Source organism: Tauraco erythrolophus, chromosome 10, assembly GCF_009769465.1.
Source record: "Tauraco erythrolophus isolate bTauEry1 chromosome 10, bTauEry1.pri, whole genome shotgun sequence".
Classification (NCBI taxonomy): domain Eukaryota; kingdom Metazoa; phylum Chordata; class Aves; order Musophagiformes; family Musophagidae; genus Tauraco; species Tauraco erythrolophus.
This window is the reverse complement of record NC_141474.1, coordinates 16,882,795-16,910,647: the sequence shown is the minus strand read 5'-3', so window position 1 is coordinate 16,910,647 and position 27,853 is coordinate 16,882,795. Positions and strand designations below refer to the sequence as shown.

At 39.4% G+C, this 27,853-nt stretch overlaps 2 protein-coding genes and 1 non-coding gene across 5 annotated transcripts in view; 2 read left to right on the top strand and 1 right to left on the bottom strand.

Annotated features, from left to right (window-relative positions):
- LOC104379256 (divergent protein kinase domain 1A) overlaps positions 1-27,853 on the bottom strand; it is a 112,033-nt gene extending 84,180 nt beyond the window's left edge. Inside the window, exons 1-5 of one of the 3 annotated variants that reach the window (XM_086617412.1) lie at positions 27,800-27,853; positions 13,737-13,871; positions 13,338-13,445; positions 12,473-12,649; positions 10,376-11,188 (exon numbers count right to left, since the gene is read on the bottom strand). In XM_086617412.1, coding sequence (XP_086473538.1) covers positions 10,376-11,188; positions 12,473-12,649; positions 13,338-13,445; positions 13,737-13,871; positions 27,800-27,853 — 1,287 coding nt within the window. Of the gene's footprint in view, positions 1-10,375; positions 11,189-12,472; positions 12,650-13,337; positions 13,446-13,736; positions 13,872-27,799 lie in introns of those variants that run through there. The other 2 variants (XM_086617408.1, XM_009982136.2) reach the window with 2 other exon arrangements.
- Positions 119-7,558, top strand: RPL5 (ribosomal protein L5). The gene is made up of 8 exons (XM_086617394.1): positions 119-200; positions 1,078-1,147; positions 1,246-1,361; positions 2,893-3,027; positions 3,610-3,812; positions 4,765-4,942; positions 6,679-6,767; positions 7,395-7,558. The coding sequence occupies exons 1-8, from the start codon at positions 198-200 to the stop codon at positions 7,492-7,494; spliced, it is 894 nt and encodes a 297-aa protein (XP_086473520.1). The 5' UTR covers positions 119-197; the 3' UTR covers positions 7,495-7,558.
- On the top strand, positions 4,485-4,581 carry LOC147528175 (small nucleolar RNA SNORD21). Its single transcript, XR_015222380.1, has one exon. It is a non-coding gene; the product is annotated as a small nucleolar RNA SNORD21 (small nucleolar RNA).

Below are 27,853 nucleotides of genomic sequence, written 5' to 3'. Positions count from 1 at the left end.
TGCGGGCGCTCCTCCAGGCCGGCAGGGGGCAGCACGGCGGGCGCGGGGACAGGCCGGCCGGCGGCGCCCCGCCTCGCCGGCCAGGCCAGGAGCTGCGGCTGCGCGGTGGGCGCGGCCTTTTCCCCCCTGCTGCGGAGCGCAGTCGTTGTGCGGAGCGGGCCCCGGCCTAGGGCCTAGACCGGACAGTACCTGGCACGATGGTCAGTACCGGCGCCCGCGGCACCCCGCGGCGGGGGGCAGCTCTGCCCGCCGCGCTGCGCCCTCCGCGCCGCTTCGCCTGCCCGGATGGAGCCCGATGGGCGCGCGGCCGAGGCCGGCGGCGGCGCCTGCAGCGTGGCAATGGCTGCCGTTAGTGCCGGGGCCGCGCTGTGGGGCGGCTCGGTGGGGCCCAGCGCGGTCTGGCTCGGCCCCGCTGCTGGCCGCGCCGCCGCCCTGGGCCGCGGCCTGTCGGCCCGATGCGGCGGCAGGTCGGGTCGGGCCCGGGCCGCAGGCGCGGGGCGGCGTGGCGGCCGGCCGGCCGTGTCTGACAGAGCCCCCGCGGCAGTCGCTGCCTGGGGCGGGGGGCGCGGGTGTTTGACGGGCCGCCCGCCTTCCTGCTGCGGGGCCGCGCGTCTGAACGCGGCCAGAATGGGGCGGGGGGGGGGGGGTGTCAGATCCCGTCGCGGTGTCAGCGAAGCTCGCTGTCGTCGCGGGGGGCTGCAGGAGAAGCCATCTCCGTGGCAGAGCTCGCCAGAGAAATAACTGCCTGGAAGAGAGTGACTGGAAATGTCCATGCAGACAGGCGTTCAGTTAACAAATACAATTTCTGGTTTTCTCCTGAAACTATATGAAATTACGGGGAGAAGCATGCATTAGTTCCTGTGGGAAGAAGTTCTGGGATTTGGGTGCTGTGTTTTGTTTTGTTTTGTTTTCTTTTTTTCATTTTATTTTCACAATGCTTTTTTATCTAAATGTATAAGTAAACGTGTTATTCCTGATTTCACTGCCGTTTTATTCATAGCAGGTTTAATCCAATTAGAATGGTGTTGGCTTACATGGTTATATGTTAATAACGTCCAGTTATACTTCTTATTCAAGGGGTTTGTGAAAGTTGTCAAGAATAAGGCGTACTTCAAGAGATACCAAGTGAAATTCAGGAGAAGGAGAGGTACTGTTAAATTCCCTGTTGCATAGAGTTAAATGTTATTGATGACTGTTCCCACTTTTTTCATGCGTGTTTTCCACACTGTAATTGTTGTTTTTCAGAGGGAAAAACTGATTACTATGCTCGCAAACGTTTGGTAATTCAAGATAAAAACAAGTACAACACCCCTAAATATAGGATGATTGTGCGTGTCACCAACAGAGACATCATTTGCCAGGTAAGGTCTGTGGGCAGGTGCTTGCTACTTGCGTACCAGCCTTCCCAGAGTGAAATAAACAGGAAGGGGGATGGTTGAAGCAGCTGGCGTTTTTTAGGCTTGATCTGAGCAGTTTTTATATTGTAAAATAGTTCATTAGAGGGGAATAATCTTTAATGTTGACACAACTAAAGTAGTATACCATGTTCATGATACAAAATAAGTTTTACTAGTGTCAACATTCTTTATCCAGGTTACACATATTATAAGATTATGCTGAGATAAGTAGGTTTTAGGGAGAGGGAAGTTTTCTTTTTTTTCTCCTGCTATATTGTAAGTGCTTTGAAAAGAGGATCTTTTTGTTTGACTCAAGATGACAAAGTTGTCAGGACCTGTCAAACTGCATTGACTATTGCACTGTATGTAAAGGTGCCTTCTGTTCTGAGAGGTTTTTTTCTATGATATGTGAATCATGTGCAGCGGGTAGGCCTTATGATGGCTCTCCTGTGAGAGAGACTGGTAAATAGGAATAATAGCCATTTTTTCATGCTTATTAAGTATGTAGTTGTGCGTTGCATCATACGTGGTTCCTCACTGTGGTTCACTTTCTTGTTTTGTTTTCAGAATGTTTTGATTAATTTTGTAGTTAAAAACTTGGGCATGTTTCTTCCATCATAAATACATGTTGTTAAGATCAAAAAAGAAACAACTAGGAAAGTTTAACTCTTATTTCTTTCTTCATAGAATAATTATCTTTTGAGAACAGTGGAGAGAGTACTGTTTGTACCGTCAGTTCAGATGAGACTATATGACCTTGATGAGGTTATTTTGTCTTGGAAACTCAAAAGTGGTGGCAGGTGCTTACATCCAAGAGATAGCATCTTTCTAGTATGTGGGAATCCTGCAAAAGAGGGACCACTTTTGGATGTAGAAAGGAGGTGTGGGAGTCAAAAGGAGATGGTTCTGTATGTGAAAGGAACAGTAGGAACGTATCTGATAGTACGCGGTCTCACAGGAGACCCTGAGATGTTGAAAATCTCAGACCCATTAATAAAATAATTCCATAAGGTTAGTAACAATGTTACTACAAGTTGTTGTATCAGATGCTTTTTGCATTTTTTTGAAGCGCGCTATATACTGTGTTACATGAGAACTACATGCAGAAGGTGGGACAGAATCCATCCACATCCATAATGATTCTTTGAAAGGCTGCTTTAGTAGGCAGTTTCCCAGCCTCTTGGTGTATGTTGAGAGGAAAATAACAGTTGTTGGTGACATACACTTACTCTGGCCTAATACAGATTTGAATTCTTTGCATGTGTACTTGAGAAATTAATTATGCCTTTAAAAAAAACCAAACCACCAAAAAAACCCCACCAAAACCCAACCAAACAAAAAAAAAACACCCACAACCCCTTGAGCTTCCATTGAAAGGTTGGCAGTTTGCTGGATATTTCTATATAGAGTTCCTGTTGGTTTAAGTAGGTGTCAAAGAGACAATAAATTGAGCCCAGAATTATTGTGAGAACACTAACATTTGTTTCGTTGTCAGATTGCCTACGCCAGAATCGAAGGTGACATGATTGTCTGTGCTGCTTATGCCCATGAGCTGCCAAAATACGGTGTGAAGGTTGGCCTGACCAATTACGCAGCAGCATACTGTACAGGTCTGCTGTTGGCACGCAGGGTAGGTATCTCGGACCGTCTGGAATTTGCTGCTCTATTTTTCTGGTGTCCTTACAAAAGGGAAAGCCTGCTTTCTTAAGTGGCATGTTAGTATAGATACCTGGCTCTGTGGGCTTCTCTAAATATTAACTTTTGCTCTTTACCGTATAGATTTGATGGCCTCTTTTGACTGTCAAATCACAGTGAGAAGTATGACAACGTGCAGTTTCAACTCCAGCAACCCGCTTTTAAATCTCAGCACTTGAGTTTGGTGGAGGGAGGGAGTCAGGATAAAAATGTAAGAAATGTACCTTTAAGAGTTTGCAAAGATACAAACAGCATCCATCTGTTTTCCATACGAGCTGATGAATAAGTCTCAAGTTCACAGGCATACCTGTTGGAACAAAAGGTTGAAACTTAACAGACATGCTTACAGTAGTGGTTGTTAAAAGCTTGCATAAGTACGGGGTGAAGAATTTTTGTAGAGAAATTCGCTAAAAACATGAAGATTGTACTGCAAATTTGTGTTTTAAGGTGGTGGTGATTCTTTGTCAGTAAATGGAAAAAATTTCAGAAGTACCTTTTTTTTTTTCCTTTCCCATAGCTTCTGAATAAATTTGGCCTTGATAAGATCTATGAAGGCCAAGTTGAAGTGACTGGTGATGAGTACAATGTGGAAAGTGTGGATGGAAAGCCTGGTGCTTTCACATGCTACCTGGATGCAGGTCTTGCCAGAACTACCACTGGGAACAAAGTCTTTGGTGCTCTGAAGGGTGCAGTGGATGGTGGTCTGTCAATCCCTCATAGGTAATCTGGTCTCTTGGGAAGAATTCCTTTAGAATTATCCTGAGATGCTTTGTATGTGACAGTCTGCTAATACCGTTACTTCATGTTGAAATAATTTTGTTATGACTTGCTAATGATTATGTATCCCAGGTTCTAGGGTGGGGGTTTCTTTGGTTGGTTCGTTGGTTGTCGTTTAATCCACAAGTGCAATTCTGATAGTGCTGCTGGGAATCTTGCAACTGTCAAGAGACGGTATTAAATTTTTAGAAACTAAAGAGCCATCACGTTGGTTTTATTTGAAATCAAGTGATTGAATACACTGAAGTAAATATCCTTTAGTATTCTATTGTTTTTAGCAAATTGCGTGTATGTTACTGAATCCACTGTGAAAAGCTGTACGTACCAGGTACAAAGCCATGACGTTTGCTACAGTTGTTGATACAACAGTAGGTCTGAGCAGTCTACCTGCACTAAAAATTTCCTCGTGGAATTTTGGACAATTCCTGTCATAGGCTGTGAATGACTGAATCAAGACTTTTGGCAGTGTATCTTAACACTGATACTATAGTTGACTGCTGCTTTCTGCTAGCAGCAGTGGGGAAAAAAAATCCGAGATATGTTTAGTATTTTCCTCCCCTCTCTCATGCTGTCCTGTTCATTCTTGACTAATTGTCCAGTTTTTCTGACTTGGCTGCTATATGATGATTCTCCCAGTGACTGAACACTCTGTAGTTGGTCCATGGTGTGTATATGATGTACTGCACTGTTTCAAGACGGGACTGATGGCAGCTGAGATGAACTTAAAACTTCTATTTCTTAATTTTCTTTATCTCTTCATTTTTAATTAGAGGGTCCTGTCCCTCAGTTCTGTGTAGGAGAATGTGATGTGTCAGTTGTTTCTATGTTGAACCTTGCCTCTGAATTAGAGCATTTGGCAATAAGTCTTAATCTGACTGTAACTGCTGTTTCACAGTACCAAACGTTTCCCTGGTTATGACTCGGAAAGCAAAGAATTCAATGCAGAGGTTCACCGCAAACATATCATGGGCCAAAATGTTGCAGATTATATGCGTTACTTGATGGAGGAGGATGAAGATGCTTACAAAAAACAGTTCTCTCAATACATAAAGAACAACATAACACCTGATGGGGTAAGGTTTATCTGGCTGGCTCGTGTACATTGATAGAGATGCTGATAAGTCTTGCATAGGGATTTCTATAATAATGCAAATCAGCTTGATATGTAAAATAACATTATTCATGTTGCATGTTATCCATGCAAAGAAAATATTTTTTTCCTTCGTTAAGGGGTCTGTAGTGTATCATAGATCTTTTGAAAGCAATCTTTTTTTCTGCTGTAAAGCTTAACATTCTGCCTGTAAAGCTGAGCTGTCACGACTGCATTCTAAGCTGAACCTTTTTTTTTTTCTGAGATGGAAATTTAAGTTGGAAGTTCCTATACATGCTACCCACTCATTCCTAATCCTGCCCCACAGCCTGTCATTTCTGCAGCTGTGGTGGTTGCAACTGTGAGGATGCGTTCTTTGTCAAATCTGTTTCAGGAGTTGTGTGACCTGATAGGTAGTTCTAGGTCCCAGGAGAACACAGAATAGCCCAAGCTAGCTCTGTTGTAGAAGCTTGCATCTCACGAAGCTACAGAGTGTGTAATACGTCTTATTTTAGTACGACTTTAAAATTTAGAGTGTTTTGTACAAAACACTAGAAGAAGATTACCAAGGTGCTTCTTTCACCTCTTATGAGCGCCAAACTCCTTTCAGGTGCTTCATTTTGCTGCCTGTAATGTTCTTGCTTGGTTCCCCCAATTTGTTTCAAGCCTCAAGACCACTTTCTCATGTCCCCTTTTTAGGCTATGGAAAACTTAACTTCCTTCTTTATCCCTTTATTGTTATGGGATTTTCTTTTTTTTTTTGTAAAGTTAGCTAATTGCCAATTCTTTGTAACTTTACTAAAAAACAAGTAACGTATTGTAAATACCAAATTCATCTATTTTACTAAACCAAACTATCCATAGCTTGTATTGCAATGGAGTGAGTCAGGGACGCATGTCAATAGCTAGACACTTGTTCTTTGTATATCTAGAAAATTTTTCACAGCTAGAATCTAGTGGTCTTAATTAACCACTAGTAAAGGTGGTATTAAAATTGGTGCCATTATGGAGCCATAGTTGCCTTTCGGACAGAGCAGTGTTAATTGTCCCCTTGGGGATGATGCAGGGACTGTCGGAATTCTTGTACCACTTGTTAATTTGTAGCTTCTTTCACAACAACTTCTCCCTCCTTAGTAAGCAGCTTTGTAACTGGTACTACAGTAGGGTCTGAAAAGTGGTAAGATTACATGTCTGATGACAGTGTGTGGAGTAATTTTGGTTTAATAAGTAAACATGGAAGCATATTATTCTAGGTAGAAGTAGAATAACATTCTAGGTAGAAGTAGAATAACTTTCTAGGCTGACTTTTAATTGTAGGGAAGCTACGGCACTGAAAGTAGGCTTCAGAGGAAATAGCATTTCAACTGAAAGATGCTAGTCTGTATTTGAGACTTGTAAGTAGTCTGTAGTTACCCTATTGCCTTGGTTCCTTAACTGTAAAATAAGGATAAAATTACTGTCTCTGTTTTGTGTCTAAAAGTTGTGGGTTTGGATATTTAAATTGTATCATAGTGATAGAAGGAATTTTAAGTATGCTGTGGCAGTGATCTTCTGTATGGAGAAAGTAGTTGCCTCTAAAACACACGAAATTACAAGGTGCGTAGTGTGAAACTAGTTTCTAGTGCACGCTCTGGTAAGGGTATCTTGGATTTTCTTTGTATGATCCTACAACCGGACCACTATGGAGAATTTAACACTTTATTTATTTATTTTGATAAGATGGAAGAAATGTATAAAAAAGCCCATGCTGCTATACGGGATAATCCAGTCCATGAAAAGAAACCCAAGAGAGAAGTCAAGAAAAAGAGGTAAACCTGTTATCCTCTTTAACATGAATGTGACTTGTCTGTTGAATATCTTTTAGTTATGTTAAAATAAGTATAATTCATGTTGCAGTTGTGTCAAAGCTCACGTGTATTAGATCAGATTAAGATACAAGCATTTCTGTATAAGCTTGGGCAGGAGTTAACTTCAGTAGGAATCTAAAATTTAAGAACTCTCAACTGTATAAAAAAAATAAAGTGGAACATACTTGTACCCTGAACAGCTGGAACTCAGAAGCGTGTATCTTCAGGTCTTAGTGGGAAAGTTGCTTCTCTTCAGCTGAGGGCAGGCTGACTGATTTGTCAATACTAGACTATTGTGATTTTTCAGGGGTCTGGGAGAAAAGCTATTGCACTGGGCTCGAAACTGTCTGTACTCTAGTCACAAGAGTATTGAGCTTTTGAAGAATTAAACCACTGCAGTCTAACCGTGCCTTTTTGCGGTGCCCTAACTACAGCCTTGAACCATTAAGAGGAAATAAACTGTTACAAGAGTGGGAGAATGTTCTAGTATAGCACCCTTAATCATAGTTCTGGTGCATTTTAGCTTTCTTGACTGCCTTTTTGCTTATTTGTGCCCTGGATATATCATACACTGTGTTTACATTGCAGATGGAACTGTCCCAAGATGTCCCTCGCCCAGAAGAAAGATCGTGTTGCTCAGAAGAAGGCTAGCTTTCTCAGGGCCCAGGAGCGCGCAGCTGATAGTTAAGACAACTTCCACAATTTTCTATGAAGCTTTGGAAAAAGCGGCAATAAATTTATTGAGTAAGCAACTGTGTAAGAGTGGCTTATTAATATATCTTATAAAGATGCAGAGTATTTTGTATGATACAGATACTCTGGTAGCTTAAGGGTTATTTTTTTTCCCCTTCAAAGCACTATATGAATTGAATGCCTTCACAGAGGAGGAGAGAGGTGACAGACTTCAAAACCAAGGCTGCAGCATTACAGTTATTCCCATAAGAAAGGGAAAATGAATCTGATAAATTTTTGATGCAACTAGTACAAAAGGTTAGATGTAAGAACTTGCCGCTTCTAACTTTTAAGTTTTTAAAAAGGGCTTTCCATGTCCTTCACCATTTTTCTTTCAGCATACTTAAGAAAAAAAGCAGTAGTTGCCACAGTACATTCTAAAGCCTCTGGCCAAAGGCAATCTGAGGCTTTCAGGAACACAAATGGCAACGCTTTCCCAGTGGTGACTTAACTGTAGGAATTGCACATCTAGTTGAAGTATTTCAGCTTCTTCCAGTAACTGAAGTAAGCACTTTCATGCACTCAGCTCCAAGCTCTGGCTGCTACTGAACAGTATTGTCCTAAGCTGAATACTTGATGTTATTTAGTGATTAGACAAGAGAATTCACTTCTGAGTTGCATATACATGTTTAGACACAGAGGCCTTGACTTGCCCCATCCCTTACTTTCTCCTACACCTCAGCTTCTTAGGCACTTATTATTTATTTGTTTCCCAGTGGACTTACTGAAGTTGTTTGCACAGTTAAAAGAGGAGTGAAGTAGGCTACAAGGAGGAATGTTTTGCTTAAGGTACTGATAGAGGGTAAGTACTGCTATTGAAAGAGAGATGGAGGCCTGTGATTTATTGTAAACAAAAGTGTATTTTGTTTTCCAATGAAACCTCCAACTTGATGTAACAGCAATAAAAATGAAGGTTCTGTTCAACGAAGTGCACTATTAAACATGTTTTCCATTTGTTTAAAACATCCAACATCATTCTGGATTCACTAATCTTCTCTGCCCAAAACCTAGTAGCAATTACAGTCAGATTTCTCCACCAAGAACACGATCACTTTACATTGGAGCACATTGCTGGCTACAAATACTTATTAGCTTGTGGTTGGAGGACGTTATGAAGTTAGAGACAATAATTAGCATAGTAATTTTTAAACAAAAAAGCTATTGTTTACAAAACAGTACACTCTTAACCCAAGCTGCATAATATTACATATGGTATGGAGAAATGACTTTATGATGGTCCTGTACTTCAGTTTAATCATTCAGGGAATGCATTTAATGCAGCATACCAAAAGCAACTGCCAACCTTCCAAATATTTAAATAAAGCTTGTCCTTCTTACCTATGCTGAAAATGAATTAAGGGGCCAGGATTTCTAAGTAATAGGGATGACTGCCATTAAAATCATTAAAGATTGAACTACTTCATACCTAAAGCATTTATAAATTAAACATTAATTTCTAAGTATTGAGCACAGTATTAAGGTGTTTCATGGACATCTAATTCTGCATAACTGAACACAGATCAAAGTCTGAGAAACCACGGGGATGCAGGCTGAAGATGGTAGAGTGGTCATGCCATGTGGAGTGGCAGGATCAGATGGTGTTTATTTACTCCTGAGTTGAGACTTAACGACTCGTAGATGCTACTAGAAAAAAAGAACAGTAACACTACAGCTCAGTTATGTTCCACCTCATTCCTAGCTGTTCCTATCTCATAGGCTCCTATTTAAGCAATGTTCTATGATCCTGAACAATCCAGCTTCTGTCCTACAGTTCAGGTCTAGCTCTGGCTTACGTAAATCCTCTTGAACTATTGCAGGAAGTAAGTACAAGTCTGTGGCTAAATTTGGAAGGACAGTAAAGAGTCAAGACTTCATCCACAGTATTGTTTCACATGTCATATAGCAGATCCCTATACTATGGAAGCTTCCTTTTTTAATTATTGGGACCATTTCTGCTATCAGTATTTGTAAAAATTAACTTCAGTTCTCATACAATAGCTTAGTCCACAAACTCCTTTTCAATATTTGCTACAGCTTAATTTGGGTTAAAGGTTCCAACTGAAGTACAATAATTAGTTTTTGAAAAAGATGTTGATATTGCTGCTAGACTATATACATGATTTTAAGAAAAAATGTATTCTAAAGTTCTTGGCTCCCAACATGGTTCACTGTATAAGGACTGAATTAAAAAGTGTTGAACTACTTAAACATTCAAGATGTAAGCATGAGGTAACAAGGTGTAAACAGAATCTGATTTAAGTCTCATATAACAACCTGTCAGTTCTAGAATAAAATTCTAATTTTCCACAGTTTAAAAATTATTAATGTGCAAATTCTGCCATGCCAAGGTATTAGTAAACTTCAATCTCACAGTTCAGTTTATTCACAACAGCAGCTTGGACTCAGACACGTTATTTGCAGTAGTGGCGATTCTTCATAAAACTACTTAGGATAAAAATCTTTTGCAGGTATTTCACAAGTAAGCAATGATTTTCACAGAATTGTGAGATGTTCCATCAGCTGATGTGGTGGCACAGTGAATACTTTAATCCTGTTCAAGATCTGACAAAGTGCACAGAACAGTCAAGCATGCAGGGTTTTTGTTTCCGTAACATAGCACTGGAACACCAGAAGTGCTTCTGCCCGATGGTTCAGTGGCGTGTTCGTTCTCTGAGAAGCCATGTCATAAGGTACTCGCTGAAGGGCAAGAGCTAAAGAGCCATGGATGAAATCTGAGTAAAGAAACATCTTTAGAAAATGCTGCAGATCGTTTTTATCAAATGTGGTAGGCCACCTCTAGTGGCAGGCATCAATATTCTCTTCTTCGGTTGGAGAAGCTAAGAATCATTTGTATGGGAAATTTTCTTCCACAGTAAGGTTTTTAAGTTATTGAGTATTAAAGAATGCTCCATTTCCATCTGGTTTGCTGTGGCTTTAAGGGCAATACACAAGTACAGTTGTTTTTCTAGTTCTTCATGGATATCAGATGGAGCACCACGAAGCAGATAGTCTTTCAGTAGCTGACAGGCTTTTGCCAAGTTTGGCTGAATTACTTCTGTGGTACATCTCATTTTGCTTTGGTCACATAGAGTTCTACAGTCTGTACCATAAATGCAGTCCAAATCTGATTCACACTGACGATCTTTAATTATTTCCTTCAAATTAATTTCTGGCACAATTTTTCTCATGTCCACCATTTTCAAATCATATTTATCATTATATCCCAAGTTTTTGGCACTTGTATCACACATAAGAAAGTTTCCATAAGGTCCATGGAAAATGTCTTCCACAAATTCTAAAAGCCCTATAGCTATTTTTGCCTTTCTTGGCCATGATGGAGTAAACCATTGGTCCATGCTTCTTCTGAAGCCAGAGGGAATGAAAAGTTCTATAATCCATGGAAGGCTGATTCCATACAGAGAGGTATATTCAACTCTTTCGGTCACATAGAGATCCCCACAAAATCCCATCAACCTGGGAGTATGTTCTTTATCTTGCAAGATGACCATTAACAAAAACTCATCTAGCTGCAGAAGCGCCCATGCAGATTTCGCCTCTGGCAAAGAAACTCTACCATCTTTGTTTCCATCAGCAAAAGATAAGATGAGATTAACCAGTTCTGAAAGATTTCCTTGTTCACCCAATTTTGCCTAAAAGCAACAAATAAAAAAGATTAAGTATGATTTCATTAACTACCACCAATCCACCTGTCGTTCTCCTGTTACTCTACTTCTATGGAGAGCATGGTAGGGTATGTTATGTTCTAGTTTTCACTGGTTATAGATGTTACAGGACTTGCTACCAGATGCCTGAAGATGTCTGTTTTCAAAGGCACCAAGTATATGATCTGAAAGTACTAGTGTTCTTTGCATTTCAAAATGCAAACATTCAAACATTGTTCTTGGTATGATCAGTCTTTAGAAAAACCATACCTAGTAGCTTGTTAAATATTCTCTTAGAAAAGGTATGTAGAATTAAAATGTTTAGATTTCGTTTAGTTTTCAGCTGATTAAACTTTACAGGTGTAGAGAAATTACAATCTCAACTACATTTTGGCCAACCATAAAAAGTACCAAGAGACACTGGGTACAAATCCCATATGGTAAGTGTACTAAAGTACTTAATTTTGTTATTTGATATAACCACCTCCATTGTATCAATACAGAGAAAGAAGCCAAAGCCATTGCTGGCATCAGAACTGTTGCATTTTCACCTACCACCAATACACTAAAACACCTGCTGCCCACCTACTCTTAGAGCCAAAGCTACTGTAACGCATGACGACTGTCATTAGCTTTACATAATTATGTGACATATGTGGGCATATGTACCCATACTCTCACTCAGCTACAACAGCATTATTTCCATCTCTGGAGACATAGGAGCTGTGACAATAGCAAAAGAATTTTAAGAAAGAAAACCCAAAATCAGTATAGACAGAGCATCAAAGTGATGACTCTATATTATGAAAATTCTGGGGAAGCATTAAGGCAACAGATAGAAGTATCATATTAATTTAACACAGAAAGAATTGGGAGAAATATGGCTGGTCATTCTAGTTAGAGAGATTCCTGCTTCTCAGTTAACGTAGTAAATCTTCACAAGTACAAACAGTTTTCAAATTGTGCTTCAGTCTTTGTACCTGGTTACAAAAACCCCCAAACCAGCCAAAACTCTTATGTTTTTACTATGTTTTCTATACAAATACAAGTGAAAGCTGCAGACATGCAAGATGCATACCTGTTAAGAAGTAAGGAAAAAAACTGATAATTAGTTACTTCAGACTTCAAGATAAGCACCTCTGGGAAAAACTATTTTTGTGCTGATTATCTTTCTAATATGCACTTAAACAAGGCTCATACAACAGGACATTCTGTTCAGCTGCAGGAAAAGAAGACTTCCTGTCAAAATAGAATAAATAACCATATACTTACTTTAAAAAGACCATATACCATTTCTTTGAATTTCTCAACAGTGGTTCCTCTTGTTGGTTTATCAAATAGGACTATTTCCTTCCTTGGTTCCGGGTCAGTACCAAAATCAAGTTGAGCAGCTTCTTCCATCTGGCATTTTATAACACCTTGCAGATTTCCCCAGATTCCTAAATACATCTATGCAGGAAAAGAGGGAAAAAGGTAAAAAACACTGAAGACCACCTGTACTCGAACCACTGCTTCAAGAGTCAAGTAGCAACACGGATTGGAATACCGAGTCCTGTGTACAGACAATGCACAGAGCACATTCAAACAACGGCAACTTCAAATACGATGCACTATTGCAGGTACTTAGGAGACACTACACTGTCAAAATACAAACACAGCTTGAGAAACAGTATATTGGCATTACCACCATCTTTGCATAGGTTGTTAAGAGGCTGCTGCTTCTATTCGGGAAGCAGGATAGCAGAGAAGTAGTATGCTCTACAAAAGTATAGGTATTCTGTCACAACATGGAAGGATGTGGTACATTATATATATATGTGTTTATAAAATATATGTATTTTAAAATAGTAATATATCTCTACATATAGCAATAATATATAATATTACATGCAGGTATAATATATAGATGCATATGGCATATAATACATTATTAAGAATATATAGTATACCTATATATTCTCTCTATGATAGGTATAATATACCTATATATAAACACGCTCTGCATGTCACAGCAAATACAGTTTGAAATAATTTGTATGAAACATACAGCTTGCTGATTCTAAGGTCTACTTGATATTCTAGAGAATGACATTTCAGTGGAAAATGATAAAAACTGGTTGGAAGAGTAGAGCCTTACCTGATTATTGGGCTTTGTTGACAAACATTTTCCAAAATACAATGTTTCTTTAGCACAAAGACTGCTACATGCTGACCCATCAATAACTCCAGTCTTGTATTTATCACACTAAAACAAACAGAGAGAAAAATATTTAACAAATTGCCCAAGAAAGGAGGCAACGACCGTATTTCTCCCAACATCTGACTCTTGAAAGAAAAAAAATCTAAGAAAACAATTTTAATAACCCTATACCAAAACAATGTTAAGAAACGTAACTGGTTTTATCTGGAACTGAAGACGTAATCTTACTTCAACATGATGGAATATCAGAATTTGATTAATTTACATATGGCACTGACTGAATTGGCTGTGGAACTAGTCAGGACAAACACTTAAAGCTATGCTAAATATACTTACTATTATTTTCCTACAGTCATGTCCTCTGCATAGTTCTGTGTAGGTGGAGTACTGAACATACGTAACCCAGCTGCCAATAAATACTACTAACCAAGAGAGGAAAAGGTACTTCATCCGCATGTATGAGAAACGCACCTAGAGAACACAAAGAAAAAATATTCTCGGTAATTCACGCAGCAGTAGTCACAATGATAGAAACAAACATGATTTACTATTTCACCTTTAGGAATTTGACTTCCAATGATAAAATAAGCAGACTGCATTACATGGAACATTTGCTTCCCTCAGTGAGCAAAACTGACAGGGGAGGTCAGTTTGGATTATGTAGGTGGAAGGAAAATTAAAATATAAATAAATAAAGACAAGATGACAGACCCTCATAGGACAAGCTAGGCTGCAAGAACCAATTTGATCAAAACCATAAACTGCCAGAGCTCAACTACTTGCATTTGTCTCTAAGACCAGTTACTTATGTTCCACTCCTGGTAAACCAAGTCCAATAGACCAGAAAACTGGTAAAAAAAACCCAACCTGTGTTAATGTATAAACATGCAAAACAGATACACAACGAGCAGGGTGGCTATCAGGGACAAGTCCTATGTGCTGAAGCCTCCCGCTCCTTCCTTGAAATGATACCATTTAATTATTCAAGTAAAATTCCTCTGTACTAGCCTCACCTTCAGTGGTCTTTCTTATAACCACATACAAGATTTTCCTGTTGTTTCTGTGGCCTCACGTTTACATTTTTCACTAGGGATAGAGGGAAAAGTATTTATAAATTTAAGAATTGAGAGAGAGCTAAGTGCCTTGTAAGGGAGGAGGTTTTGATTTTTTTTTTTCCCCTCCTCTGAGTCTAGTGTGCTAATGGTTTGATTTTCATACTCACATCAGAATTAGAAAATAATTAGAAAGTCAGGATCAGCTTTAGCAACATCATATAAAGAAGGGGCATGAAAGCAGCTGCATTGGGTCAGTACGAGATCCATTTCTACTAGTATCTCGATCTTCAGCAATAGCTATAAATAGATGCCATTGAAGAGTGAGAACCTATAATATATATCCCAAATGTGCTCCCATTTTCCTCTACAAGAATTTGCTAAGCCAGATGTGATTTTCTGTATTTAGTAAATCTCAAACCACTTATCCTTCATGAATTTCCCCAGATTCCTTAAAATCCACATAAGTTTTTAGCTTTCACAACTCCCTTTAGCAATTAATTCCACAGGTCTACTATCCACTTTACTATCCACAGGGTCAGGGACTGGACTTTATTTTGCTTAAATCTGATTCATATTAGCTTTGTTTGAGATCCCCTATTTCATGGATTGAAGAGATGAGTTATCAATTTCTGTCCACTCTCTCCACATCTGTCAAGATGTTGTGAGCTTCCCTCACATGCCTCCCTGCCACATCATCTCTTTTCCAGATTGACAGGTCCTAACTTCGCTGTTCCTAATAGAGAAAACATTCCATATGTTTGGAAAAGGTTCCAAGAAAGATAGTAATGATAAGTAGTTTTGCCATCACATACATATATACATACCAAGTCAACCCATCTCACACAGATGGTTTCAGATGGCTCCATCTGCACTGGAGAAAAAAGCACTGAAATAATTCCAAATTGCTACAATTTGATAGCAATTATCTTAAATCACAGTAAATTGAATACATGGCTTCAGCTTTTAAGTATTTTATATTTTAGAAAAAAAAATAATGTTACTAAAGAAAATAATCTTTCACAAATATAGGAAGATCTTCAAAGATGCATTTCCCTTTCTAAATAGGCAATTTATTTTTAAGGGAAGTAAAATCAAAGAAGCAGTTCTAGTCAGTTCAACGGTAGCTTAGTTTAACAGCTATCACAAGAACTGACTTTTTCAAACCTTAACAAAAGAAGTATAATCCCTAGGTACAGGAGTCCTACTCTCAATGTAAAGCAGTTCCGACTCTTCTACCGTAACTCCTTTCATAATTCAGAGTATACTTTCACACAGGCACTCACTCCATCCGAAGACTAAAGAGAACGTATATCTTGACCCCATGTAATTCTGTAAGGAACATCAAGTCTCAGAGAAGCAGGAACGCAATAAACAAGACAGAAAAACTACTAGGAAAGATGATGCTATATGGCTCAGCCCTTCATTTTATATCCTATTATAATTCCATTTTATAGCATAACCATTTTAGAAAATAAACAGGTAATCGTGTATCAAGGGGAAGGTGCACACAAGGTGTTTTAACGCTTTCAAGTGCAAAACAGCAGTCCTAAATCCCATGTGACTCATTCTATGAGAAAGACTGAGAGCCTTTTGGCTGTATTTTGAGAGAAGTGAGTAGAAACCCCTTATGCTCAAAATGACCCCAAGATACAGGATCAAGAAGTCAAGGGCCTCAGTCCAAGGAAATCTTGATCCCCACGCTCTCCCCACCCCACCAAAACCACCAAAAAGCCCAAACTAAATAATGCAAGAAGTTAATCCAACGAATTATACAGAAAAGCAGGAACATGTCAGTATGGCCTTTGAACAGTTCTAGCATATTTCTCATGATGCTTCATGTCCCTTTCAAAACACAGCGTCATGAAATTCCGCATCAAAATAGTATTTACGGTTCCCAGATGCTAATAAATACGTACCCACGATCTCTGCAAGAATGTAAATTTAGATACAAAATGGGTGAACACTTCTCCTGAGGACAAGCAGAAGCAGATCAACCCACCCAAGGCCCCACAGGTAATGACTCATACATAAACCTAGATCTCAAAAGTCACAGTCGACTGCTCTAGCCCCAACTTCATATTTCTCTCCTTCTACAGCAGAACAAAAATGTTTTACTATTGTCTTTATGCGATCTATGGAAGCTTGTTCAAATCTGCACATTCTTCACCTTGCCTTATTTTTAAGCCTTGTTCCTCAACTACCAGTGCTGCGAGTGAAGCCAGTTTAAAGAAGACCACATACCGCAAGCAATTTTTTTTAACCATTCATATTTTAGATTGTTGAAGAGAGCAAAACAAATATTCCTTTCTGTAATATACATAGCAGATACATGTACCAAAAAGTCACTTAAAAACCAAATCATTGTACCCACACACAGTAAACCATGTTTATAGAATCCTTGTTCTTCTCTAAATATCCATGAATAAGACTAAATACTAGGATTTATCATTATTTAATGTAAAGGGTTTGTTTATGCTTTCTAAGAACTACTATCAGAATTTTGAAAGGCTAATTGTGGTAGTGTAGATGTCTAATAGTTTAAAGAAACTACAAATCTTTAACATAAATATAGGTTAAGAGGAACCAGGAATATAAATACCCAAACCCACACTTATTTTAAAAAAAAAAGATTACTCTCAAAGATTTGGGTCACTTGAATAAATTAAGTGCTTCGGTACTCTCTTATTTATATGTAACCAGAAAAGGAAAGGTAGGAGAGCGCTGTACAGGAACATAGGATTGTCATGCTAGACTACATCAATGGTCCACCAAAACAGATGCTTTGAAGAAAATGAAAAAAAAAAACCAACAAAAAAGAGAAAATAAAATCACATCAAGGAATTATCAATGCAAATTTAAAAACCAAGTAATGAACTATTTCATCACAAGTTGTTGATTCACATCACGTTTTCTTCAAAATGGAACACTTTCTTAACCGCTGGTGACTGAAAGCTCATCATATGCATTATTATTTTGCGGCTAGATGTCTCTGACAGACACACCTAGAAGAACTGAACTTTCTGTAACCAGGAGCTTGAAATGCCTCGTACCTTTGGTTCCTCCAAATCAAGGGGCAACACCTAGAAGAACTGAACTTTCTGTAACCAGGAGCTTGAAATGCCTCGTACCTTTGGTTCCTCCAAATCAAGGGGCAAGTGTTAAACAGATAAATAAATCTGTATCTGATCTATGTTTAAGCGGAGAATTTCTGTTTCCAGGACAGCTAGCTCCTCAACTGATTAAAAATTTCAAACTGTTTTTCAACTTTCATGAAACTAAGCAAATGTTTTATTGGGAAAAATCAAGAGTTAAGCTGAGAAAAATAAAATGGAAAACTTGATACTGCTTCATAGTGAGCTCTCAGCCACAAGCTGAAAGCTTGGAAAGCTTATGGAGGGAGACCTAGGAGGGGAGGGAGGAAGTGGGGCCCAGAAGATGGCAACAGGATGAACAATATCGTTTAGCTTTAAAAACAGAACTGAAGCAGATGTAAGTCAGCTTTTATTTTTTTTTTACCAGAAAGACTACAATAATTTATGAGTACTTATAAAAATACGACAAACAACTAGCATGCATTACATCCTTTCCTCTTGAAAGAAATAATGAAAAAAATTCAGTTCCAAAACACCTAAAAGTGATTCCAACTCATGCAGCTGTGGTCCTGCCACATGCGTCTCAGCTGTGCATCCCTATTCCTTCACCTCTTCACACATACTTACTTGACTTAATCTTAAAACTACCTAGTTAAAAAAAAGGGGATAGATACAACTAACTGCTTTTATTCTGGTGACAAATCTTGACCAGATAGTTCCTTCAACTAGTTCTTCTTTTATGATATTTATTGGGAGTGTTGTAAGACAGGAATAATTTCCAGTATTTTCCTCAGAGCCACAAAGACCTTAGTTGGAGTAACATGTAATTTCCTCCAAAGCATGGTATCCACAATATGGATACAAATTGGATGGAGTACCAAAGGAGATCAACACTAATGCTGTGTGGTTTACAGTACTTTTAGAAACAGCTTAGAAAAATGTATGATTCCCTGCCCATGGCAAGGGGGTTGGAACTAGATGATCTTCGAGGTCCCTTCCAACCTGAACCATTCTATGATTCTATGATAAAGTTAGGGACAGAATGGCCAAGAAAACAAAACTGACAGCAAAGGGCTGGGGAGCATCAAAACCAGAAATATCATACATAAGCCTTTCCCATTGAAAGAACGCTACTGAAATGACAGAATTGCAAGACAATTACTGCAATTTCCTAGCTTAAAAAAAAGACAAAATACCACACCTACATGCTTACAACATGAAGAATCACAAACTTTCTTGCAAACCACACTACTTGTAGCATGACTTCTACTGCTTTTCATCAGTCTGTTGATGTGAACCATCAGTAAGTGAGAACTGATACTTTACCGATGGGTTCAGAAATAGTCCCACCACCACCCCCACCCCCTACAGAAGAGAACTAAAATCTTAGTTTAAGCTCAGGCGGACTCAGCCTCATCTATTCTTTCTTTCAGACTATGTTCTATATTTAGTCATTTACAATTTTCACTTAGTAGTTTTTTTTCTTTCCAGTACCCATCTCAAACTGTTTGCTTAGCCAGTCTTAGTCTCCCCCTCTTGAACCACTCGTTATCTGATATTCTTTTTCTTCCAGTTATTTCCAGTCTATTTCCACCTGATTCTGCAACACTGGCCTCAGTTCCAGTCTTCCTCCACTATGTCTTCCACTCCCAAGTAACAGTTCCCAGCACTACTCAGTGCCTCATCCACTACTTCAGTTTCCCCAGCACATCTTTCCTACTTCAGAATCCTTGTCCTGAACCACTGTCCCTGTACAAAATGCACTCATCCACAAGAATTCTTTTTTCACAGCTCTGGGAAGCCAGCAGGTGATATGGCAAAGCACTAGGAGACTGTCTCTCCCTGTTCTCACTTCCGAAACTAAAGGAAAGCTGTAAGCAGGGCATATGGATTCTTTGCATTGGATAGTTCTTACACCCACAGTACACAAAATAAACCAAAACAAAACCAGAGAGATCTGTGCTTCCCCAGCAGATCTGTCCCAGGAAGCCTAGCCCTCCAGCAGACGTCTCGAAACAGTTTTGAACTGAGAGGTGAACCAAACTAGTAAATCAAAAACATTTAAGATACAGGACTTAGGGATCGTCTGATCTGGATCAGTGGTGAACATACGACCAGATTTTCCTCAGTCTAGCTAGATACCAATGTGCTTTTCCTTTACTCCCTTCATACTTTCTGCTGGCTGAAAGATGATACATGATAGTTTTAGCACTTACAAATAAGAACTACTATAGCATAGTCATGCAGGTTCATCGTCTTCTGTAATAATTTACTTAATTTTATTTGTTCTTATATCACTAGAAACTCATGGTTTTGTAACGTACAGGGGTTTTTTGCTGGTTTCAACATAGTAATAATACCAATGAGCGCTCTGTAGTACAGTTCCTGAAATTATCTAACTAGGTGAGTCATTCATCTATTTTTACTTTGGCCGAACGTTTCTGTAACTAGATACCACATCAAACAGAAAGAATGACCTTCTTTGCAAGCACAATGAGATACAGCAGCAGCTGAAGAGAGGTACAAAAGCTATTTGTAATTAAAGCATGGTATTTTGATACAATCAGATCACATCCAATTATTGGTAACTATGCAATGAGGGCATGTTCATTAGCTTTTTGTACTCAGCTTTTTGTCAGGATTGACTTCTAGTCAACTGAGCACACAGCTGCCCATTATTCCACTTCCACTCCCTTGCCCAAATCCTCTGTCAAAGATAACCACCACATAGCAGACTTTGTAGAAGCAAACGCAGTTAGGTCTCATACTCGTGAGAATTATCCTCTTCACGAAAAAACGTTTTCAACAGAAGTTTCCAGTAGTCAAACAAATAATGAGCTGGAGTAGCTAAGGTATGGCCACATGCTCACTCTGCCACTTCAGCTGCACGTATAGTAAACTAACAGAGCATGTCGTCAGAGGAGCATCCGGGGCTACCCCAGCAACACTCCACAGAGCTCAGCTGTTGGCCCCCTTACTGACTAAGTAAACTTAAGATGTGTCAGGCTGAAATCAGAAGGGTTCCATTGGCAAAGGCTCACTCAAACCACCCTTAACCTCTTGCATGCACACTACCACAGAGCTAACTTAAGAAATGTTAGGTTCCATCTAAGTATATACCACCAGTGTAGTGTCATGAACCTAATCTCAGGCAGTTTCATCATGTATTTCAAAAAATAAATAAATAACCCCCAAACACAACCATCGCACACATTGCAGCAACAAAATTCTTGAGCATCCAATCTGAAAAGGATGTATGTCTTTAAACAGCTTATGGTATTCTACCTAAACTGATGCCAGCAAAAGAAAAAAAAAAAAGGGGGTCTTGTTTGGAGTTTCAGGTAAGTCCTCTTCCTTCCTAACCAACCTCCCATGTTCTTTACTCAGCCTAGAGCTGCTGAAATATACTATACACAGCAATAAAGAATGATAGTCTCCTATTTTCCACCCAGCACTTGGTCTACAGCAGCTGGAAAAGCTGACAGATGACATTCCTCCACATCAAAGTTTTCCTCAGAAATGTGTTCAGTTTTTTTGTTGGAGGTTGTGGGTTTTTTTGTTTGGTTTGGGGTTTTTTGCTTTAGTTTTTTGTTTGTTTGTTTGGTTTTGTTTTGTTTTGTTTGTTTGTTTTTAAGTAAACAGCACTATAGTACAAGCATCACAATTTAATAATTCAGTAGCAAGGCTGGGTGCTTTCTCTATCATCTCATGTACTTTAATTTTCAAGTATCTTTCATTTATTAAGTTTAATTTTGCGTCTTCAAATTAACTTTTTTGAATCCTACCAGAAGTCTTCTAATATCCTGACATACTCTTTGCACATTCTTGAAAGAAACACTTTCCCTTTAAGTCTCATTCCTCAGATAAGTCTAAGTACTACTTCTTTCAGAAAGTAAATAAAAGCACCAGATAAAAATAAGCTAAAAAAAGGTTTCCAATTCAAGTGGCATAATTTAATTAATTTAAAACATTTAAGTTCATAGCTTTCTCCTTTAGCCGCAAAAGGGCAGGCTGCACCACAAGGCCAGGACCAACTATGTAAAACTTGGGCAGAGGGGAATAAATGTATTCAATTTTAGCACTTCCTACTTTTTTCCTCTTCAAGTCTTCTATCTATCTATAAACAAACTACATCCAGAATATCTATTCTTGCAATACCAAAGAACCTAACTTTTATCTCAACAATGCTAAAATTCTGTGCCAAATAAACACATGCATGAACACCAATACTTACAATCATGCTGATAAAGGTTCAATGTTAGATTTACTCAGCTTCTTTGCGGCAAGGTATAGGGGACCTATTCATATGGTCCAAGTCCCAGTTTACTCTATATTGCATCCTACACAGCGTTGCAAGTATTTCCTTTAAGTTCTATTATCCAAGTTGGGAGACAAAGAACATAAGGGGAAAGATTTTTTTTTTTAATATAAAATGGACATCGCTCCAAAACAAAGTAATCAAATCAGGGCAGAAGCTATAGCAAGACACTTTCTTTCTTCTGACAAGCAACAAGCCTTCTGGCAACTTTAAGTGCTTTCTCTCAAAGGCAATTTTTAGTTTTATTTCTCCAAACAGAAGTATGATTTGCCAGTAACTATCACAATTTTAAATACATTCCACATTTTCATACCCAACACTGTGCATAAAAACAATCCATGACAAAAATTGCATCAGTACAGAGTTTGTGGGTATGTTTACTTCAACATACTGGCAGGTCTTCCAGGGCTTTCTAGCTCACAGAAGCTAAATCTGGATCTCTAACTCCATCACACACACTTTCAGAGATTCAAAGTAACATGAGAAATTATCTTTTTATGTGAAATTCTATCCACAAACAAGAAAGGATACTAAACATAACAGCAGGCAGTTTTCCGTGATTCAAGAAACATCTGTGTGACACAGAAGCTCATGAAACTTTAAAAAAAACCACAAGTTGCAGATTATTATGAACAAGTAACCATAAGAAGGACACGAGTGTCATTTACAGATGTTAAATGCAAATATATGAAGGATTATTGTTTCACAGTTGCAGTCAGTCTGGAAAACAAATCTGCAGAGAACAGGATGCTTGGGGCTGAGTTTGTGTAGGAAAGATAAAAAAATGGTTTGCTTTTTTCAATTTGATTTTTGTTTTTCGAAGTGAACCTTTGATAACTATTTAATTACCCATTCTTTAATAAAATATTGTACACACCTACAGGGAGAACTAAAAATGATTTTATCACATCCTCATTTCTACAGGCAATTCTGACAAGGGTCTTCCTGAAGCCTGTCACAAGACTCTTCTACAAAATGTCTTCTATTAATAGGATTATTGAAAATTCTAACAAATTAACTTTCTTCAATATTTCCCCACATATACATAAGACAAAGCTCCAGTGAATCAGGAATTATAGCAAAGAAGTGCTAATTATTCTTTCATCTATTTGAAAGATAACATACAGTGATTTCCTTTAGAAACAGGTTTTGCTGTTGTAATTTTTTTTTTTTTTACTATTTCTAACAACCCTAATACTGTAGAAAATAAATACTACAGCACACAAAACCAGTGGTAAAATCTGAGAAAGATTAATAGAAATAAATCTGTCAATTTTAGGCAAAGCTGTTCCATGCGTAAAAACCGCTTGGGAACCAAAGCTTCTGGGACAACAAACCCTCTTCATTCCCCAAAGTTTCTTGCTGACTCTTTCCATGCACCTTTGTAACACTGAACTTTAAACCAAAGTTGTATTTAATGCAATTTTGTGTTAAACGCATACCATTTAGTACAATCTCAGAGACCAGCAGTTGTCTGTAGGCCTCAGGACCACTGCAGAGTACTGACCATATTCGCAGTACAGGAGAGAATATTTTATATATGAGTTTATCCAAATTTGTCATCCTTCTCAGACAGAAAAAGAATCTGTTTGGGACAGAAAATCCTCTTAAAATGTCACCTCACTACATCATGTACTTGGCAGGAAGTTCGAGGTTCAGCACTCTGCCAATGTAGCCACATAGCTTTTGACTTGCAAGAGACTTATATCCTGCCAGTTCACACCATGGACAAGAGCATACGTTTGCTTACAGAAGACCACAAGGTTCCACTCTCTTTGATTTGAAGAGAATTACTTTTCTAGTAAGGACTTCCTCATCATGTTCAGCAAAAGGCCCTATCATGATTTCATTTCTTCCCATACGTTCCCCTACCAAATTTCCATTTCTTCCCAGAATTGGTCTGTGAGTGAAGACACACTTGGTCCACTTCATCTCAGAAGTATGAGAACTGATGTACACACGCTACACTAATGCAGCAGGGACACGGATTTACAGAGCCTGGTTAGGTCATATGTGCACTAACACATCCTGCATACAGCAGACTTAACTGCACATATGCTATGCAGAACATTTGAACACATTTCTGAGCAAGAAATCCCAGACAGAGACTAGTGAGCAATACATACAGACGGATGTCATTTGGAATCATGACAACTGCTAGGAAACTTATAACAACAACATATCCAGGGCAAAAGAATGATGGAGAGTTCTGAAATTATCAAAAAAGGAAGAAAATGTTCAAAACCAAGAAACACAATTTCTCCTTTCTGCTCCACTCTTCCATCAAGAATTTTAAATATGAGCCAGGGAACACAAGAACGAAGGAAAGCACTTGTAATGCTTGAAAGAATATTACAGAGTCAACTTCTTCCATCACTTGTATATTCTACTAAGTCATGTGCATTGAATAATAATTAGACATTCATCCCCTGGAACAGAACTGGAAAAACCACTTCTGGCAAAACTCAAGCCTGGATGCACTCCAAAGCATATGGAGAGCGGTGGATCGAAATGCAACATAACTTGCCAATTTTTTTGGTGAGTTTACCTTTTATTTAAAACATTTTTATAGTTACAGAGCATGAAAGTGTTTCTTTAATAGTACAGAGAGCTTAATTCTGCGAAGTATTCCACATAATTACAGTGTACTCAGATTCTCCAAATCTGAGTTGCTCACTGCATTTATTTTACATACAAGCAATTGGAAAAAACAGATAAAAAACCCTGTATGCCAGTCATGCTAGAAATCTTGTTTTGTTCTCTGTTCAGGTTGCTTTATGGATCATAGGATGCATTTCAGGTAGGCTAACATGATGACTGAGAATAATAGTCCACGCTGTCTTGGATGGCTGGACACACATTTTTAAAAGCAGACAGTGCATGCTTAAGATTATGCTAGTGTCTTGAATTATTTGTATCCTGTGTAATCAAACTTAGTAAACAGAGTTGGAGATATCTTTCAAAATAAGATCATGACCAAGACAGAAAACAGGACATTTTGCCTTAAAAGGTTAAAGAAAACAAAACAAAAAAATAGGATTAAAATCTTAGAGGAAAGCAACAATACAAGAATTTTCTGTTACGTAGGGCTTTAAAACTCGTTTATTCTTTAGCCCTTCAAAGACAGTCTCTTGTGCATTACTGAAGTCCATGAGACATCTCTGAAGCATCTGTAAACTCTAGAGGCCAGAAAGCTTTCAAGCATGCAAGTGTTCTTTACATGATTATGGTCATGCGCAATCCTGCTGGCCTGCCCTCAGCCTCATGATACAATTGCTAACTATCGCTATCAAAGAACTTCAGGACAGTGTCTCCCAAATTTGGGACACTAACCTCTCTCTTTGCAAAACATAAATCAAATCCCAAGAGCGTTAATCATCCAACTGTAAGATCCTATAAACACAACCAGATTTTTTGGTGTGTGTGGTATTTAGTAGCGTTAAAAAGTTTTTCAGGTCTGAAGGTTTTTTTGTTGTTTCATTTGTTTTACTACTACATGATTTGCAGTCTAAGCAATGGGAAAATTTTGTATTTCAGAGTTACTGTTTTGTGACAAAACTTTAACGTTTAGTCTCTGTGGGTCCATAACTGTGGATTTTGGGCTGAGGAAAGATATCTCAGAGTTCACCCTGCTTCTTTTACATGAGCTGACACTTGGCAGCACACTCTTCTTGGCCAGAAAGATCACTAACTGATTACCTACAGATCTAGCATTCTGCATAAAAGCTAAAGAACACATAAAATAGTAACAGAACATTTGCCATAGAGCATCAGTTGCAAAGCCACTCATAGCATCCTGCTCCCATTACAGCAGGAAAACTAAAGCAGGGTTCTGTCTCCCAGAACCTGATGTTCTACCAACTCACTTCGCAACACAGTTTTCAAAGGGTCTGGAACACCAGCCAACAAAATTTGGAAGTCACTCAGCAATTCCTTCCATTGTACAACCATCTTCCCTGGTGTGTTACTTGAAATATTGCATAGCAATACTACACAAATCTTTCCATCTTGCTCATAGCTACATCTCAGTGAGTTAAAGCCTAGTATTTACTCAGCACTGGCTTCTTTGAAGACAAATCTCAATAAAGCAATTAGTATAGTCAAACCACGACTACATTTGTGATGTACCAACAGTAACATGCAGTGACAAGAAAAGCCAATATATTGATAGTTTGCTGCCATTCTATGGATGCATCAAATATCAACATACATCCACTGTCTGACACAGAAAAACATGTTAGTGTTCACAAAACCACTATTAGATCTCCTAAAACAAATCCGTAGAATATTCAAACGCAGCTTTCAGTATAAAAAAAAATCTCTGACCATGCTTTCTTAGTCTGCAATAGAAACAAATATTTAACTTCTTTGGGTTTTCTAAGAAACCATCTTGCTGTCTTCCTGTTTCTCAGTAGATTTTAAAATAACATCTTTTGCTTGAAAGGCCTTAAAGTAAAACATGGAAAAGAAGAAGGGAGAAAAATGTTACCAGGCATCACCAGATCATGATCAGAGAGAGACTTACCATCAAGGCAAAGGAGGCAAACAATTTGGAGAATCGTAATTTGAAAGGTAACAAATAGATTACAAATTAAGTTTTAATCTGTATCAGAGACTTTCTTCTATGAGAATTCAAATGCTGTACAAATGTCTACTTCAGTAAATAGATCTAAGTAATCTTTTCTGGTCTAGAAATCAAGTGATACTGACCCTACATTTGCTGATACATACCATAAAACAAATACTAAAGAGGGTAAGACCCATGTCTGTACACTTCTCTTTAAATGTTACAACCCATTTCAGGTACTTCCAAAAAGAGAAAGATTAAAAAAGTTTCAGACGAGGAGGAATTAAAACAGTCAAGATTTTACAACACACCAGGATGAAGTTAAGATTTTTTTAATCCAATGATCACAAAGCATTTGATATCAACAGATGACAAACATAAGTTGCATATGTAAGAAAAGTAAATATTTATCCTCTCCAACTCAACAAATGCTCATTTTAGTTACAATTTAATTAAAATATGATGCAACGAATAAGAAGCAATCTCTCAGAATAACCCTCAACATACCAAAAGGTCGTAACTGACTAACATTTCACAGTAGAACTTCCTGCTACCTGATAGCCATAGCGCTTTCAACCAAAACATGTTTACGCAGATAGCTTAAGTAATACAAACGCGTACCTCTATGTGTAAATACAAAAGTGTGTCCATGAACGCATACACAGATGCATGGAGCAACTCAGTACTGCGCAGCAAAAGTACCCGACGGTAATTCTTACAGGACCCGTGAAAACACGCGTCTGCTCATGCAAGCTCCGGTCCATCCTCTGACGGGATGGACGTCCACAGCACCGGCGAGAGGTGTAAATGAGGGACGTGGGGAAAAGCATGATCGTTCTTCCGGGCCCTGGCCAACGCCGCGGGTGTAGGTGCCCGACTGAACGTCTCCCGTGAGCCCGAGGGAGCCGGCGGGCAGACGGCCGCGTAACAGGTCCTACCGGCGCGCAGCGCGGGAGGCCGCTCGGCGGAGCTCGCTGCACCCCGGAGGCGGCAGGAGAGGCCCGATCTGACCGGCAACAAGCACGGCGGACCCCTAGACCGGCCGGCACCTGCTCCTGCGCCCCAAGACCCGCCGCCACGGGGCCCGCCGGCCGCGGCTGGCGCCCCAGCCCTGGCGCCGCGACCTGCCGCCGGCCGAGCCGCCGAGCAGCAGCGCGGCGCAGTCGAACCCCGTCTGCCGCCAGGCGCCGGCGGAAAGGAACGACGGCCGCACCCGCGCCGGGCCGGGAGAAGCGGCGAGCCCTGCGGGGGGCGCCCGCTCCTGAGGTAACTTCGCGGGGCGGGAGAGAGCGGGAAGGGAAGGGTGCCAGCACCGGCCTGCCCGGCCCGACCCGCCAGCTGCGGGAGACGGCCCACTGCCGGCCTACCTGCGCGTAGTGGGGTTTCCTGAGCCAGGCCCCCGGGAAGAGCCGCCTCGCCAT

What these genes read in the sequence shown, in the direction of transcription:
- RPL5 (XM_086617394.1), top strand. An exon ending in ACAGAGACATCATTTGCCAG is followed by an intron (nt 1,362 to 2,892) that starts GTAAGGTCTGTG and finishes TTTCGTTGTCAG; the next exon opens with ATTGCCTACGCCAGAATCGA. An exon ending in GGTCTGTCAATCCCTCATAG is followed by an intron (nt 3,813 to 4,764) that starts GTAATCTGGTCT and finishes GCTGTTTCACAG; the next exon opens with TACCAAACGTTTCCCTGGTT.